This window comes from Lepidochelys kempii, chromosome 3, assembly GCF_965140265.1.
Source record: "Lepidochelys kempii isolate rLepKem1 chromosome 3, rLepKem1.hap2, whole genome shotgun sequence".
Lineage (NCBI taxonomy): Eukaryota > Metazoa > Chordata > Testudines > Cheloniidae > Lepidochelys > Lepidochelys kempii.
The window spans coordinates 89456975-89473165 of record NC_133258.1 but is presented as its reverse complement, the minus strand read 5'-3'; the positions used below and the strand labels follow the sequence as shown (position 1 = coordinate 89473165).

Genomic DNA, 16191 nt, shown 5'->3' with positions numbered 1-16191 from the left:
GGCTTTAACTGCTTTTCCTTCTTTTTCTATATCTTTAATAAAAGGTTAAAAAGATTTTTTCTTATGTATTTGCCATGGTACTAAGCAGGCTGAGGTCTCTGTATACCAAACCCCAAACTTTCTTCAAGCAATTGGACAGTGACTGGGTCACGCTGACACCTTTGACTCTTTGAGCTCATGCAGTCCAAATTAATACAACAGATAACTGGTAGGATTGAAAATGAGAACCAACATCCTTTTAATTGTTTTCACAGATTTTCAGGGCAGAAGGGACCAATATAATATTCTAGTGTGATCACCTGCACAAAATGGGCCAGAAATTTCATTCTGGGTTTCTTGCACCTTGACTAGTAATTTCTTGGTTGAACTAGAAGCATATCTTTTAGAAATGCATCCAAGCTGGATTTAAAGACTGCAAGAGATGAAGAATTTACCATATACTTTACTAATCTGTTCTAGTGGTTGATTATCTTTATTGGTAAAATGTTGTGCCTTATTTCCAATTTTATCTTTGCTGACTCTCTCTCTTTTCTCCCACAGGGCTTCAGAATGTTCTGCTGTGCAGTTTGAGAGATGGTTCTGTACAGCTTTAAGTTTGTTTTGGAAAGGATAAATCCACTCCTCTCCCACATGCCCGACACTGCGGAACCACTATCTCCTGTAGGGCAAACTCAATATTTCTCACTTTAATTTTTTTACAAAGTGCTGTACGTTCTATTTTTTTTCAGGCAAGGTCAAAAAAATTGCACCTTTATACTTGGAAAAGAAACTGCAAGGTTTGAGCTGGATGGTAGTTCAGAGGGAGGGAGTACTAGGAGCTGTTTCAATTGTATATACACAGATAATCTAGATCAAACTGATAACTGTTTCAAAACAGATTTCCAAGAATGACTTGAACCTCTCTCTGCCTGTACAGCATCCAGCTCAAAGGTCAACGTGCTGCTGGTAGTAAACTCCTATTGTACAGCATAGTTTATAATCAGGAGCAAAAACCCGATGTTTACCTGTTTGTGGTGCACACTATTATCACTCTTGCCTGTTTGCAAGGGGTACTCGCTGGAGAGAAGCAGTGAATGTGCATCTCAGGGGCGATGCTAGAACAATTTGTTTCGGGGGAGCAAAGGGGTGGTGAAGACCATTACTGGGGGAGCAAGGATTTTCCTACCATATTTTATAGAATGGGGATAAATAATGACTGTAGCAATTTATTTACCTAATTGAAGCTGGACATGCCTGTGGTTGCAGCAAGTCTGTCCACAACTCTCTTCAGATCAAGAGACTTGGACAAGTTTTTTTTCCAATAGGCATGACAGCCAAGTCCCTTAACTGGTTACTGGTCATGTGGTTTCTCAAACAAGCTTTCACCCATTTGGAGGACTAGTTTTTCTCATCTCCAACCGACATGCAGTGAGGTGAAATGTCTTGCCCAAGGCATCAGTGCAAGTCTGTGGAAGTGCCAAGATCAAAATTCAGAACTTCCTAACATAGAGTGTCATGCTTATTTCTTTCCAGACCATAGGCCTCTCCATTGAGTCGGTTTCTCTGAGGAAATGCTGGATACTGTCTCAGATCGTGTTTGTCCTATCTATTTCCAATTTGTTTAGACTGGTTTCTAATTAGAAGAATGTCCTGGAGGTGGATTCCCTTTTCAAATATGTACAATTGATTCTCAAATTATTATTGATTTGTTTGGCTCTTACACATGCCACAGGATATGCATACTCCAAAAACACTTGCAAGGTTTAAGACTTTTACAAAGGCAGACCTCAATTCTGCAAGGTTCTCCATGTGGGCAGGGACTTAAGAAGCTATGCTTAACATCACTGGGCGACTGGAACCTATCTGGTGGAACAGATCTCCTTGGTCAGTTTCAGTGGTTGACAAACACCTCTCAATGTCCCTTTTCACCCCTTCTCTCCCATTGTTTTTTTAGTAGTGTCATAAGCAGAGGTTGAATTTGGAGAAAAAATTAGTGGCGCTCTTCCAAGCTCCACCCATATGACTCATCAAAATCAGATGCTACGCTCAGAACTTTGTGCAGATGTTCAAAACATACTGACCAACAATTTCAAATTAACCTCAGAGCCATCCTGCGCCCCACCCCCAACACCCTCACTGCTAATCACACTGCCTCATTACTAGCCCACTAATACTTCCATTCAGCCTTGCCCCCTTCCCTCCCCCCCCACCGGTGCTTTTATTTCATAGAATATATACTGAGGCAAGCAGAGTTGCAGCCCCTGCTCCCTCCCCCCCCCAGTGTGGGTGCCCACCCGTAGGGCTATAATAAGCTCTGTGTAGGCAGTGTTCAGGGAGGCAGAGCCACAGTTACACCCAGGAAAGCAGAGATGAGATGTACGGGCTCAGCAGGGCATTTGCAGCAAAACAGAACCTGGTGGGCCTGCCCGCTTCCTCCTGTGCCGAATCCTGGGAAAGGACAGGATGTTATCCCCTCCCCAATCCCTCTCCAGCTACACCCAGGGAGAATGGGGCATAAGCTCCCCAGCCCAATCCCCAAACTGCTCCTTCTGCACCAAGTTCTGGGGTTCTGGCTCCTTCTGCAGCCAAGGCTTGAGGGACAATGAGGCATAACCCCCTCCTTGACATACTGACCCACCCCCAGTGTCGGCTCCCATTCACACTGCTGAGATCTGCGCTACCCTCCCCACCTCCCCTGCCCATGGCAGCCCTGCACTTCAAATCTAACGCCCCTAGTCCCCTGCCATAGGCCGCTCAGCCTGGCCAACCCTTCCCCTCCTGTAGTCCTACTGAGTGAAGCAGAAGCAGAGCAGAGGTCAACTACATTAGCCAAAATAAGAATCTTGTACATCAGCCACATGTGTGCATCAGTCTCTCTGACTCAGAGGGAGAGAGAGCGGGCGAGACTGATGTGCAGGCATGCCTGGTGCATATGATTCTGGGTAATGCAGTTTTTATATGGGAGATAACATTAAATTGGGAGACTGGAGAATTTTGGTTGGAAATAGGAGTCTCCTTGGCATACCAGGTCAGCCTGATTTGAAACAATCATACTCTGAGCTACACTAGGATCCTTGCACTTTGCGCCCCCTTGGTGAAGGTTGAATAGCTCCATAGGCTCTGCAAGTCCCCCTGCTTTGGGCTTTTTCATTGGAAGGTAAAATAAGTGGTGGTATCTCATAAATGCCATGTACATAATGTGTGACACCAAATGAGTTGTCATAGTATATTGTGAAGATCTGTGAGCCTCCCTTTTCTTTCTTATATGAATAATGAAATAGTGAATACTGACATTTAAATGATCACTACTTGGGAATCTGAATTAACACCTCACTGAGATGAATGGGGCAGCTCATACATCTTGGAACTAATGTTCAGGGCTCTCAGCAGATTCACACAGACATCCCTGCATTGGTTACACTCTGTTCATATTTTTGCAATTGTAACTAGAGATTTACTCTTAAAAATGAAAGCGGAGTCTCTGAAGAACAAGATAGCATGAGAGAGAAACTAGTGCGTTGTACAGCAGCATACCATTCAATTTGAGCCCTAATCACAAGCAAAGAGCTAATGTTACTCAAGTCCATAACTCCAAAACAGCAACAAATAGGGACATAGGTTTCAGATGTCACTATCTGTCATCCAAATGTTCTTCTCTACAAGCAGCCAGAATTTAACAGCAGTTCAACAGTATTGATAGCATATGATCAGTGTTTCTCTCAGATAATTCTTCTTGCATCTTAAGAGGTAAATCTGGAAATGAATTTTTGACTGAAGAATTTTTAAATTAAAAGAAAATAAGTATTACAAAAATGTACCAGAAACAAATTTCTCTTATAGGTTTAAAGATGTTTGAATTTCATGTAATACAGCTGAGTCAGGTGAGGTAATATCTGTTATTGGACCAACTTGTGTTGGTGAAAGAGACAAAAAAGCTTTCAAACTATTTGGAGCTCTTCAGGTCTGGGAAAGGTACTCAGAAGGTCACAGCTAAATAAATACACAGTGGAGTAGATTGTTTAGTGTAAATAGTTAGCACATATTCTAAAGGACCTGTGGTGAAGTGACGACTCACTGGCGCAGCGCCTTCTGCTGGTCATCTCGGGAATTAGCTCTTTCCAGCTTTCAGAGCACCCTCTGCAAGCTGGTGTCTTACCTTCCCCTTCCGAGTGCAGGCGGAGGAACCGTGATTGTCCCCCTCTCCTTTGTTGTCCCCGTGTCCTCCTGTGGTTAGTGCCCTCCTCCCCTGCCTGCAGTCTAGCGGGGAGGAGTGGTTGCTTCCTCCCTTCCCCCGGTGCCTCCTCCCGCTACAGTTCCCCCCCTGCCCACACTGGTACTCTCCCTCCTGCATACAGTCTAGCAGGGGGGAGTGGTTGGCCCTGTCCCACCTTTCCTACTCCCAATACCCTGTCTGTTGGACCCTCCTCCCCTGCCTGCTATCTAGTGGGGAGGAGTAGTTGTCCATTGTCCCACCCTTAATTGAGGGCCTCCTCCTGCTTTTTTCCACCATGGAGGAGGACCCTGCCTCTGTCCCTGGCCCCACCCCGCCCCTGCTCCTGCCCCCACTGCTCCCATTGTTCATCCCCTGCCACCACCCTTGCCCACCCCAGCAGCTACCCTCTCAGACACTACTAGCCTAGACTCCGCTGCTGCCATGGCTGCCCCTTCCATTGGCAAAAAGGGCCAGGGGAATAAAAAGGACAAAAGCCCCGCCTGGAAAACAAAACCTCCCGTTGGCGGGGCTGCCCTCCCTGCCGCAGCCCCGACATCTGCTGCGGCCCCTTCCTCCCCAGCTGTTCCCTCCACCAGCTCTGGGGGCGCTCCATCTCTTGCCCCCAGAGAGTACGCCCAGGTGGCCGCTGCCCCCCCGCATGCTGCCACGCCATCTGCTCTGACTGCTGCCACCGTTACCATTTCTGGTGGCCGGGGCCCCTTCCCCTCGCTGACCAGGAGGCATTGCGTCCGCTGCCTCCTGGTTGAAACGTACGTGCGGGCGTTGGTGAGGGTGGTAGGGCCCACGGTCATCGTGGTGGCCTCCAAGATGTATGGTAAGGTTGTGTCCTTCCTTGCGTCGGAGGCTGCCGCTCAGGAGGTGGTAGAGAAGGGCATGGCGGTGGGGGGGCGTGTTCATTGCCCTAGAAGCCCTGGAGGACTTGGGTGTACGGGTGGTATTGACCTCCGTCCCTCCCTTCCTGCCCAATGTTGCCCTGTTGCCTGCCCTCTCCACCCTGGGGAGCCCATCTCCATCATCAACCCTCTCCCACTGGGCTGCAAGGACCCCGCCCTCCACCACGTTCTGTCCTTCAGCCAGCAGGTGCGGATTCAAGTGCCGCCAGCAACGAGTGGCGGGGTGGTGCTTGAGGGGTCCTTCTTGGTGTCCTATCAGGGGGCCCATTACCAGGTCCACTATTTGACAGGGGAGGCCCAGTGCTTCCTCTGCCGGGCGACGGGGCACGTCTGGAGGGACTGCCCCCGGCCCGGCCTGGAGGAGCATCCAGGACCCCTGAGACCCGGGAGGGCATCGGCCCTGTCACCACCGGCGACCCTGGCAGCCCGGCTGCCGCTGCCCCTCCTCCCGTGGGGGCAAGACCTCTGTCGGGAGGGAGAGGGCTCGCCCCAGGGGGAGGTTTCCCTTCCTTCTGTTGTCCCGCCCTTGCCGCCCCGAGCCCCAAAACAATCGCCCTTGACCCCTGGCCCCACCCCGCTGACCGGCCCTCCACTTCCACTTCAGAGGGCTGGGTGCTCGTCCGGGGGAAGTGCGGCACCCGTAAATCGCGGGCTCGATCCCTCCCCTCCAAAGAGGAGGGAGAAGAGGCCCCCCGAAAAATACTGCGGGGGGCTGATGTTGTTACATCTTCTGCCACGCCTCTGAATGGAGCTCAGCAGGGGATGCCGGCTATGGCAGCCATGGCCGCAGACAGAGGTGTCACCGCCCCTCTTGTTGAGTCCCCTCTCGAGGAGGCCTCTGTAGGAGTTCCCCCAGCCCCTTTGCCATCTGCGTCCCCTGCTATTGTTGATACTGGAGCGATTACTGCCCTGGTTCCTGATGGGGAGGACTCTGGGGCTGTGGGGACTAGCTTTACCTCCATATTCAAGATTGAGGCCCTGGGTCTGACTCCAGTCACCCAGGGGGAGGACAACCCCCGGTCAGCAGGCCTCGATCTGGGTGGTGGCTCAGTTCCACCACCCCCTCCTCCTTCTCCCCACCCCTCACTCCCAACTGTAGCCCCCGCTCTGGTCCTGGGGGCGCCCTGGCTCTCCCTATTTGTCCAGCCACAGATGGCACCTCATCTGAGGCCACTGAGCCCCTAGAGGTGACGGCCGATGCCAAGTGGTCGGGCCCTGAGCCTGTGGGCGTGCCCTCCAGCGCCCAGATGGAGTGGTTGGCCGGCCCTCCGGAGGGGGGCCTCATGGAAGTTTCCGTAGTGCCTGACGCCGTGGTTGCGGGTGACGTGTTTCTCACAGCTCCCGTGCCCGACGTCAGCGCAGGCCCCTCTCTGACCCCAATCCCATTGTCCCCTGCTCCTGGCCAAGAAGAGCCACACCCTGATAGCCCGGTTGCCGGGGACCATGAATCCATCAGTGTCCCTGCTCCTGTTCCTACCCCTGCTCCCAGCCCCCTTTCTGCCCCGGTCCCGATGTTGGCCCTTATCTCTGCTCCTGCCCCTTCTTCTGTCCTCGCCCCTGGCCCAGTCCCCGCCCCGCCTCCTGATCCTATTTCCGTCCCCAATGAGTCGCTCGCCCCCTTCCCCGCCATCGCCCATGTTATTGCCGACCCCAAGGTTGTCTCGTTTCCTCTGTCTACGGATGATTCTCAGGGGGCGGTTTTCATGTTCCCTCTCCCTAACATCATGGGGGCTGCACTATTCCCTCCGCCGCCCCCTCCTGTGCCGAGAATGGGGATGGGCTGTCAGGCGCAATTGCGCCGGGGTTCCGCTCCATGTTTGCCCGTCTCTGCAGGCCGCAAAGATCTTTTAGGGGCCTTACCGGAGGGCGGCGGTGGGTTGGCTGCCGCGTCCCCCTCTGCGCTGAGGGAAGAGCTGCACCATTTCCTGCTGGACACTCATGGTTCAAAGGGCAAGGTGCAGCTCGCCCTCCAGCGCTGGGGGGACTTCCATCGCGTCCTCCGGGCCATGAAGGGCCCTTTTAGGGGAGGGGAGAGCTGGTGGCTGGAGTGGGGGGGACGAGGTTTACTTTAGCCACCTCGCTGCCCGTTCGGCTGGGGTGGCCACCCTGTTCTCCCCCAAGCTACGGCCCGAGGTGCTGGGGGTAGCCGAGGTCGTGCTGGGTCGCCTGTTGCACGTCCGGGCCTGCATAGAGGGGCTGAGATTAAACCTGGTCAACGTCTATGCCCCAAATGCGGGCCCAGAACAAGTGCATTTCTATCGGCAGGCATCAGTCTTCCTTGGCACCCTGGATCCTCACGAGTGCCGGGTCCTGGGCGGGGACTTCAACACCACCCTCGAGGAGCGGGACTGCTCAGGAGTCGAGACATCCCAGGCAGCTGCGGGTGTCCTCAGGGAGATCGTGGATCATCACTCCCTGGTGGACATCTGGTGTGACCACCACCCGGATGATGATGTTACCTTTACATATGTCCGGGTGGAGGGGGATCGGTCGCGCCACTCCTGGTTGGACTGTATTTATATCTCAGGTTTCCATCTGGCACGAGCCTATGCCTCCGGCATCCGTCCAGCCCTGTTCTCGGATCACCACTTGGTGATCACCATTACTCTAACCTTTTCTCCCCGGATCTGACCGATGCCAATGCCAGCAGGGTGCTCTGGACCAAACTCCCGACGGTCAGCATGGGCGACCGAGACCGACTGGAGCTACCTCTCTCTCTGGCCGAGCGCTCGGAAGCCCTCCGTCGCATGCCCACTAATAAATCTCCAGGCATGGACGGGCTGACCGTGGAGTTCTACAGCGTGTTCTGGGACGTCCTTGGCCCGGACCTTGTCATCGTCTGGGCTGAGTCCTTGCAAAGCGGGGTCCTCCCTCTCTCATGCAGGTGAGCTGTGCTCGCCTCATTGCCGAAGAAGGGGGACCTCTGCGACTTACGGAATTGGTGTCCCATCTCGCTCCTCAGCACGGACTACAAGGTCGTAGCAAAGGCCATCTCACTGCGGCTGGGGTCCGTGCTTGCAGACGTGGTCCATCCCAACCAGACCTACACCGTCCTGGGCCGGACCATTTTTGACAACTTGTATTTGGTCCAAGACCTCTTGAAGCTGGGGCGTAGGGACGGTCTGTCGTTCGCCCTTCTGTCCCTGGACCAGGAGAAGGTGTTCGACAGGGTGGACCACGGGTATCTCCTGGGCACTCTGCGGGCGTTCGGCTTCAGGCCCCAGTTTGTGGGCTTTCTCCAGGGTCCAGTTGAGCCTGACCAGTCACTTCGCATTGGCGTACAGCACCGGAACGAGCCGGTCAGCTTCGGGCGGGGAGTACGGCAGGGGTGCCCCCTCTTGGGCCAGCTGTTTGCTCTGGTGATTGAGCCCTTCCTCCGCCTCCTCCACCAGAGGTTGTTGGGGTTGGCGCTTCGGGAGCTGGAGCTGCGGCTGGTCAAGCTCTTGTTGTTGGTCCAGCTCACGTCCCTTGGCCCGTGCCACTTTCCGCAGCCCCCATTGGCCTGGAGCGGTGAACCGTGGCAGTGGGAGCTGCGATCAGCCGAACCTGCAGACGTGGCAGGTAAACAAACCACTCCAGCCCGCCAGGGGCTTTCCCTGAACAAGCGGCGGACCAGCTTTGAGAACCACTGATCTAGACCATCCCTGACAGGTGTTTGTCCAACCTGCTCTTAAAACCCCCAGTGATGGAGATTCCACCACCTCCTTAGGCAACTTATTCCAGTGCTTAACCACTCTGAAAGTTAGGAAGTTTTTCCTAATGTCCAACCTAAATCGCCCTTGCTGCAATTTAAGCCCATTGCTTCTTGTCCTATCCTCAGAGGTTAAGAAGAACAATTTTTCTCCCTCCTCCTTGTAACAGCCTTTTATGTACTTGGAATCTGTTATCATGTCCCCCCTCAGTCTTTTCTTCTCCAGACTAAACAAACCCCATTTTTTCAATCTTCCCTCATAGGTCATGGTTTCTGGCCCTTTAATAATTTTTGTTGCTCTTCTCTGGACTTTCTCCAACTTGTCCACATCTTTCCTGAAATGTGGTGCCCAGAACTGGACACGACACTCCAGCTGAGGCCTAATCAGCACAGAGTAGAGCAGAAGAATTATTTCTCGTGTCTTGCTTACAATACTCCTGCTAATACATCCCAGAATGATGTTTACTTTTCCTGCAACAGCGTTACACTGTTGACTCATATTTAGCTTGTGGTCCACTATGACCCCCAGATCCCTTTCCACAGTCACTCCTTCCTTGGAAAGTCATTTCCCATTTTGTATGTGTGCAACTGATTGTTTCTTCTTAATTGGAGTACTTTTGCATTTGTTCTTATTGAATTTCATCCTATTTACTTCAGACCATTTCTCCAGTTTGTCCAGATCATTTTGAATTTTAATCCTATCCTCCAAAGCACTCGCAACCCCTCCCAGCTTGGTATCATCTGCAAACTTTAAAAGTGTACTTTCTATGCCATTACCTAAATCATTGATGAAGATATTGAACAGAAATAGACCCAGAAACAATCCCTGTGGCACCCCACTCATTGTGCCCTTCCTGCATGACTGCAAACCACTGGTAAATACTCTCTGGGAACTATTTTCCAACCAGTTATACACCCACCTTATAGCTGCATTTTCCATTTCTCCAAAATGATAATCAGACTTGAGAAATCATCAGACCGGGAGCATTTCATGGAGAGGTTTTTATCTGGGAAGAGTAAGGTTTCATTTCTGCTTAACCAAGCAGAGAGAGAATTACACTGGGGATGAGGGATTTTTAGACTGGGGATGAGGAACCTTTTTAAAAAAAGCTCATGTAATTTTATAAACCAATAACACAGAAAATGGAATTAAATGCTTGTTTAAAGAAGCCTTAAAGTTTTCCAGGGTGCACATTCAGCAGTTTACATACTTACACTTTTGATGTGCCTTGTGTGGCCCAGTGTAGCCAACTGGTGCACATTGGGTGTAGACTGGAGTGTGTTATTTCATTTATTAAATGGTTAAAAAACAACCCATCGAAAATATACTTGGCATATATCTCAGAGAAATTCGAAAAAGATATATAAAAACCAACAAAATATCAGAATACATTTGAAATCCTTTTGTAATCTTAAATTTTCCAATTCCTCCTCCTTTTTCTCTCCTTGCCCATCTTTAGAATACCCTCCTCTCCCCTCGACTTCTTTCCCCCACCCTCATCTTCAAACAATCACCATGCTGCCTATCTCCAACCTCTGAACAGATCATCACTGGTGCCTGTGATCAGGGCTGTGAAATGATAGCCTCTGCCACCAGCCCTGCTTCCCTCCGGTGTTGGTCAGGACGCATCTTCAAGGAACAAGCAATGTTTGAGTGAGTCAGTTATTCTTTGTAGCCCTGAGAGGAGCATAGTCAGAAGCAGTAGCACTAGCTTCCCTTTTATGGACCTGGTTAATTTTCCTTGGTGGCCATGGCTGAAGTGGAGTGAAGTGGGGTGAAGTGGAGATATTGTTTGAAATCCTGCTTCAGAAAGGGGAAAAGAGGGAAAAGAAAGTGAGGATGGAAAAACAGAATGGGGGAAGAGACAAGGTAGGAGAGAAGGAGGGTGTGAAAGATGAATGGCAAAGCATTTTTGAATACATACAACATATTTTATATTTTCATTTTTCCATGAATATTTACAGCAGGCATGGATGTAGCATTTTGTGATTTGATTGGGGGAAAGGTTTTATAATCCCAGCATGAGTGCAATTAAATTTGGAAAGGTAATTACATTAGCTGAAATCAGCCAATTAGTTCACAACTTCCAGCCAATCCAGTTTATAAACCCAAACATCTCACTAATAGCGCATGGAATAGGCAGTGGTCAGATTATTTATTAACATCTGTTTCTGGGTTTGTTTCTCTAAGGGTATGTCTACACTACGAAATTAGGTCGAATTTATAGAAGTCGGTTTTTTTTGAAATCGGTTTTATATATTCGAGTGTGTGTGTCCCCACAGAAAATGCTCTAAGTGCATTAAGTGCATTAACTCGGCGGAGCGCTTCCACAGTACCGAGGCAAGCGTCGACTTCCGGAGCGTTGCACTGTGGGTAGCTATCCCACAGTTCCCGCAGTCTCTGCTGCCCATTGGAATTCTGGGTTGATATCCCAATGCCTGATGGGGCTAAAACATTGTCGCGGGTGGTTCTGGGTACGTGTCGTCAGGCCCCCGTTCCCTCCCTCCCTCCGTGAAAGCAAGGGCAGACAATCGTTTCGCGCCTTTTTTCATGAGTTACCTGTGCAGACACCATACCACGGCAAGCATGGAGCCAGCTCAGGTAACCGTCACCCTATGTCTCCTGGGTGCTGGCAGACGCGGTACGGCTTTGCTGCACAGTAGCAGCAACCCATTGCCTTCTGGCAGCAGACGGTGCAATACGATTGGTAGTCGTCCTCGTCGTGTCCGAGGTGCTCCTGGCCACGTCGGCTGGGAGCGCCTGGGCAGACATGGGCGCAGGGACTAAATTTGGAGTGACTTGACCAGGTCATTCTCTTTAGTCCTGCAGTCCTATTGAACCGTCTTATGGTGAGCGGGCAGGCGATACGGACTGCTAGCAGTCGTACTGTACCATCTTCTGCCAGGCAGGCAAGAGATGAGGATTGCTAGCAGTCGTATTGTACCATCTTCTGCCCAGCAGCCATGAGATGTGGATGGCATGCAGTCCTTCTGCACCGTCTGCTGCCAGCCAAAGATGTAAAGGATAGATGGAGTGGGTCAGAACAAGAAATAGACCAGATTTGTTTTGTATTCATTTTCCTCCTCCCCTGTCTAGATCACACTGCAGTCAGTCACAGAGAAGGCGCAGCGAGGTTAATCTAGCCATGTATCAATCAGAGGCCAGGCTAACCTCCTTGTTCCAATAACAACGATAACTTTGGTGCACCGTTTCTTATTGGAACCCTCCGTGCAGTCCTGCCTGAAATACTCCTTGATGTACAGGCACACCCTTTGTTGATTTTAGCTCCCTGAAGCCAACCCTGTAAGCCGTGTCGTCAGTCGCCCCTCCCTCCGTCAGAGCAACGGCAGACAATCGTTCCGCGCCTTTTTTCTGTGCGGACGCCATACCAAGGCAAGCATGGAGGCCGCTGAGCTCATTTTGGCAATTAGGAGCACATCAACCACCACACGCATTATCCAGCAGTATATGCAGCACCAGAACATGGCAACGCGATACCGGGCGAGGAGGCGACGTCAGCGCGGTCCCGTGAGTGATCAGGACATGGACACAGATTTCTCTGAAAGCATGGGCCCTGCCAATGCATGCATCATGGTGCTAATGGGGCAGGTTCATGCTGTGGAACACCAATTCTGGGCTCGGGAAACAAGCACAGACTGGTGGGACCGCATAGTGTTGCAGGTCTGGGACGATTCCCAGTGGCTGCGAAACTTTCGCATGCGTAAGGGCACTTTCATGGAACTTTGTGACTTGCTTTCCCCTGCCCTGAAGCGCATGAATACCAGGATGAGAGCAGCCCTCACAGTTGAGAAGCGAGTGGCGATAGCCCTGTGGAAGCTTGCAACGCCAGACAGCTACCGGTCAGTTGGGAATCAATTTGGAGTGGGCAAATCTACTGTGGGGGCTGCTGTTATGCAAGTAGCTCACGCAATCAAAGATCTGCTGATATCAAGGGTAGTGACCCTGGGAAATGTGCAGGTTATAGTGGATGGCTTTGCTGCAATGGGATTCCCTAACTGTGGTGGGGCTATAGACGGAACCCATATCCCTATCTTGGCACCAGAGCACCAAGCCGGCGAGTACATAAACCGCAAGGGGTACTTTTCGATAGTGCTGCAAGCTCTGGTGGATCACAAGGGACGTTTCACCAACATCAACGTGGGATGGCCGGGAAAGGTGCATGACGCTCGCATCTTCAGGAACTCTGGTCTGTTTCAAAAGCTGCAGGAAGGGACTTTATTCCCAGACCAGAAAATAACTGTTGGGGGTGTTGAAATGCCTATATGTATCCTTGGGGACCCAGCCTACCCCTTAATGCCATGGCTCATGAAGCCGTACACAGGCAGCCTGGACAGTAGTCAGGAGCTGTTCAACTACAGGCTGAGCAAGTGCAGAATGGTGGTAGAATGTGCATTTGGACGTTTAAAGGCGCGCTGGCGCAGTTTACTGACTCGCTTAGACCTCAGCGAAACCAATATTCCCACTGTTATTACTGCTTGCTGTGTGCTCCACAATATCTGTGAGAGTAAGGGGGAGACGTTTATGGCGGGGTGGGAGGCTGAGGCAAATCGCCTAGCTGCTGGTTACGCGCAGCCAGACACCAGGGCGGTTAGAAGAGCACAGGAGGGCGCGGTACGCATCAGAGAAGCTTTGAAAACCAGTTTCATGACTGGCCAGGCTACGCTGTGAAAGTTCTGTTTGTTTCTCCTTGATGAAACCCCCCGCCCCTTGGTTCACTCTACTTCCCTGTAAGCTAACCACCCTCCCCTCCTCCCTTTAATCACCGCTTGCAGAGGCAATAAAGTCATTGCTGCTTCACAGTCATGCATTCGTTATTCATTCATCACACAAATAGGGAGATGACTACCAAGGTATCCCAGGAGGGGTGGTGGAGGAGGGAAGGAAAATGCCACACAGCACTTTAAGCACAGCACTTTAAAAGTTTACAACTTTAAAATTTATTGAATGACAGCCTTCTTTTTTTTGGGCAATCCTCTGTGGTGGAGTGGCTGGTTGGCCGGAGGCCCCCCCACCGCGTTCTTGGGCGTCTGGGTGTGGAGGCTATGGAACTTGGGGAGGAGGGCGGTTGGTTACAGAGGGGCAGCAGTGGCAGTCTGTGCTCCAGCTGCCTTTGCTGCAGCTCAACCATACACTGGAGCATTCTGGTTTGGTCCTGCAGCAGCCTCAGCATTGAATCCTGCCTCCTCTCATCACGCTGCCGCCACATTTGAGCTTCAGCCCTGTCTTCAGCCCGCCACTTACTCTCTTCAGCCCGCCACTTACTCTCTTCAGCCCTCCACCTCTCCTCCCGGTCATTTTGTGCTTTCCTGCACTCTGACATTATTTGCCTCCACGCATTCGTCTGTGCTCTGTCAGTGTGGGAGGACAGCATGAGCTCGGAGAACATTTCATCGCGAGTGCGTTTTTTTTTCTTTCTAAGCTTCACTAGCCTCTGGGAAGGAGAAGATCCTGTGATCATTGAAACACATGCAGCTGGTGGAGAAAAAAAAAGGGACAGCGGTATTTAAAAAGACACATTTTATAAAACAGTCGCTACACTCTTTCAGGGTAAACCTTGCTGTTAACATTACATACATAGCACATGTGCTTTCGTTACAAGGTCGCATTTTGCCTCCTCCCACCGCGTGACTACCCCCTCAACCTTCCCCCCTCCCTGTGGCTAACAGCGGCGAACATTTCTGTTCAGCCACAGGCAAACAGCACAGCAGGAATGGGCTCCTCTGAGTGTCCCTGAAGAAAAGCACCCTATTTCAACCAGGTGACCATGAATTATATCTCACTCTCCTGAGGATAACACAGAGAGATAAAGAACGGATTTTGGTTGAATGCCAGCAAACATACACTGCAATGCTTTGTTCTACAGTGATTCCCGAGTACGTGTTACTGGCCTGGAGTGGTAAAGTGTCCTACCATGAAGGACGAAATAAGGCTGCCCTCCCCAGAAACCTTTTGCAAAGGCTTTAGGACTACATCTAGGAGAACCGCAAATGCCAGGGCAAAGTAATCCTTTCACATGCTTGCTTTTAAACCATGTATAGCATTTTAAAAGGTACACTCACCAGAGGTCCCTTCTCCGCCTGCTGGGTCCAGGAGGCAGCCTTGGGTGGGTTCGGGGGGTACTGGCTCCAGGTCTAGGGTGAGAAACAGTTCCTGGCTGTCGGGAAAACCGGTTTCTCCGCTTGCTTGCTGTGAGCTATCTACAACCTCCTCCTCCTCATCATCTTCTTCGTCCCCAAAACCTGCTTCCGTATTGCCTCCATCTCCATTGAAGGAGTCAAACAACACGGCTGGGGTAGTGGTGGCTGAACCCCCTAAAATGGCATGCAGCTCATCATAGAAGCGGCATGTTTGGGGCTCTGACCCAGAGCGGCTGTTCGCCTCTCTGGTTTTCTGGTAGGCTTGCCTCAGCTCCTTCAGTTTCACGCGGCACTGCTTCGGGTCCCTGTTATGGCCTCTGTCCTTCATGCCCTGGGAGATTTTCACAAAGGTTTTGGCATTTCGAAAACTGGAACGGAGTTCTGATAGCACGGATTCCTCTCCCCAAACAGCGATCAGATCCCGTACCTCCCGTTCGGTCCATGCTGGAGCTCTTTTGCGATTCTGGGACTCCATCATGGTCACCTGTGCTGATGAGCTCTGCATGGTCACCTGCAGCTTGCCACGCTGGCCAAACAGGAAATGAGATTCAAAAGTTTGCGGTTCTTTTCCTGTCTACCTGGCCAGTGCATCTGAGTTGAGAGTGCTGTCCAGAGCGGTCAGAATGGAGCACTCTGGGATAGCTCCCGGAGGCCAATACCATCGAATTGTGTCCACAGTACCTCAAATTCGAGCTGGGAACGTCGATTTAAGCGCTAATCCACTTGTCAGGGGTGGAGTAAGGAAATCGATTTTAAGAGCCCTTTAAGTCGAAATAAAGGGCTTCACTGTGTGGACGGGTGCAGGTTTAAATCGATTTAACGTTGCTAAATTCGACCTAAAGTCCTAGTGTAGACCAGGGCAAAGAGTTATGGGAAGCCTATGGTTTGACTAAGTCAGAGGGCAGTACACACACTGGGATGACTTCAATATTCTCTTCCTTTCCTATGAAGAAATGATTAAGGTGAGACTTGTCAATATCCCTACAGCTAATGTATGGAACCATAAACGTGTCCAAGCAGATCATATCTAGTCACACCATAGAATTACATTGAGATGTGAAGTGCTGGCATCAATGGAAAGGAGCCTGGTCTTTCACAATATTAACAAGTCTCATGTGATATAAAATAAATTAATTAAAGCTAGGCAAAGCTTTCATAATTAAACCTGTAAACAGGACACACCTGCTCTTAGGTTTCACTATGAAAGTGAACCTTTCGGAAGATTTGGGCCAGCT

General features: G+C 50.9%; 1 protein-coding gene across 1 annotated transcript; it reads right to left on the bottom strand.

The window, feature by feature from the left end:
- Positions 1-13686: 13686 nt before the first annotated feature.
- Positions 13687-15626, bottom strand: LOC140908221 (uncharacterized). The gene is made up of 2 exons (XM_073335175.1): positions 14879-15626; positions 13687-14291 (listed from the first exon to the last, which is right to left on the bottom strand). Exons 1-2 carry the CDS (start codon positions 15459-15461, stop codon positions 13750-13752), a joined length of 1125 nt encoding a protein of 374 aa, XP_073191276.1. The 5' UTR covers positions 15462-15626; the 3' UTR covers positions 13687-13749.
- Between the last annotated feature and the right edge of the window lie 565 nt (positions 15627-16191).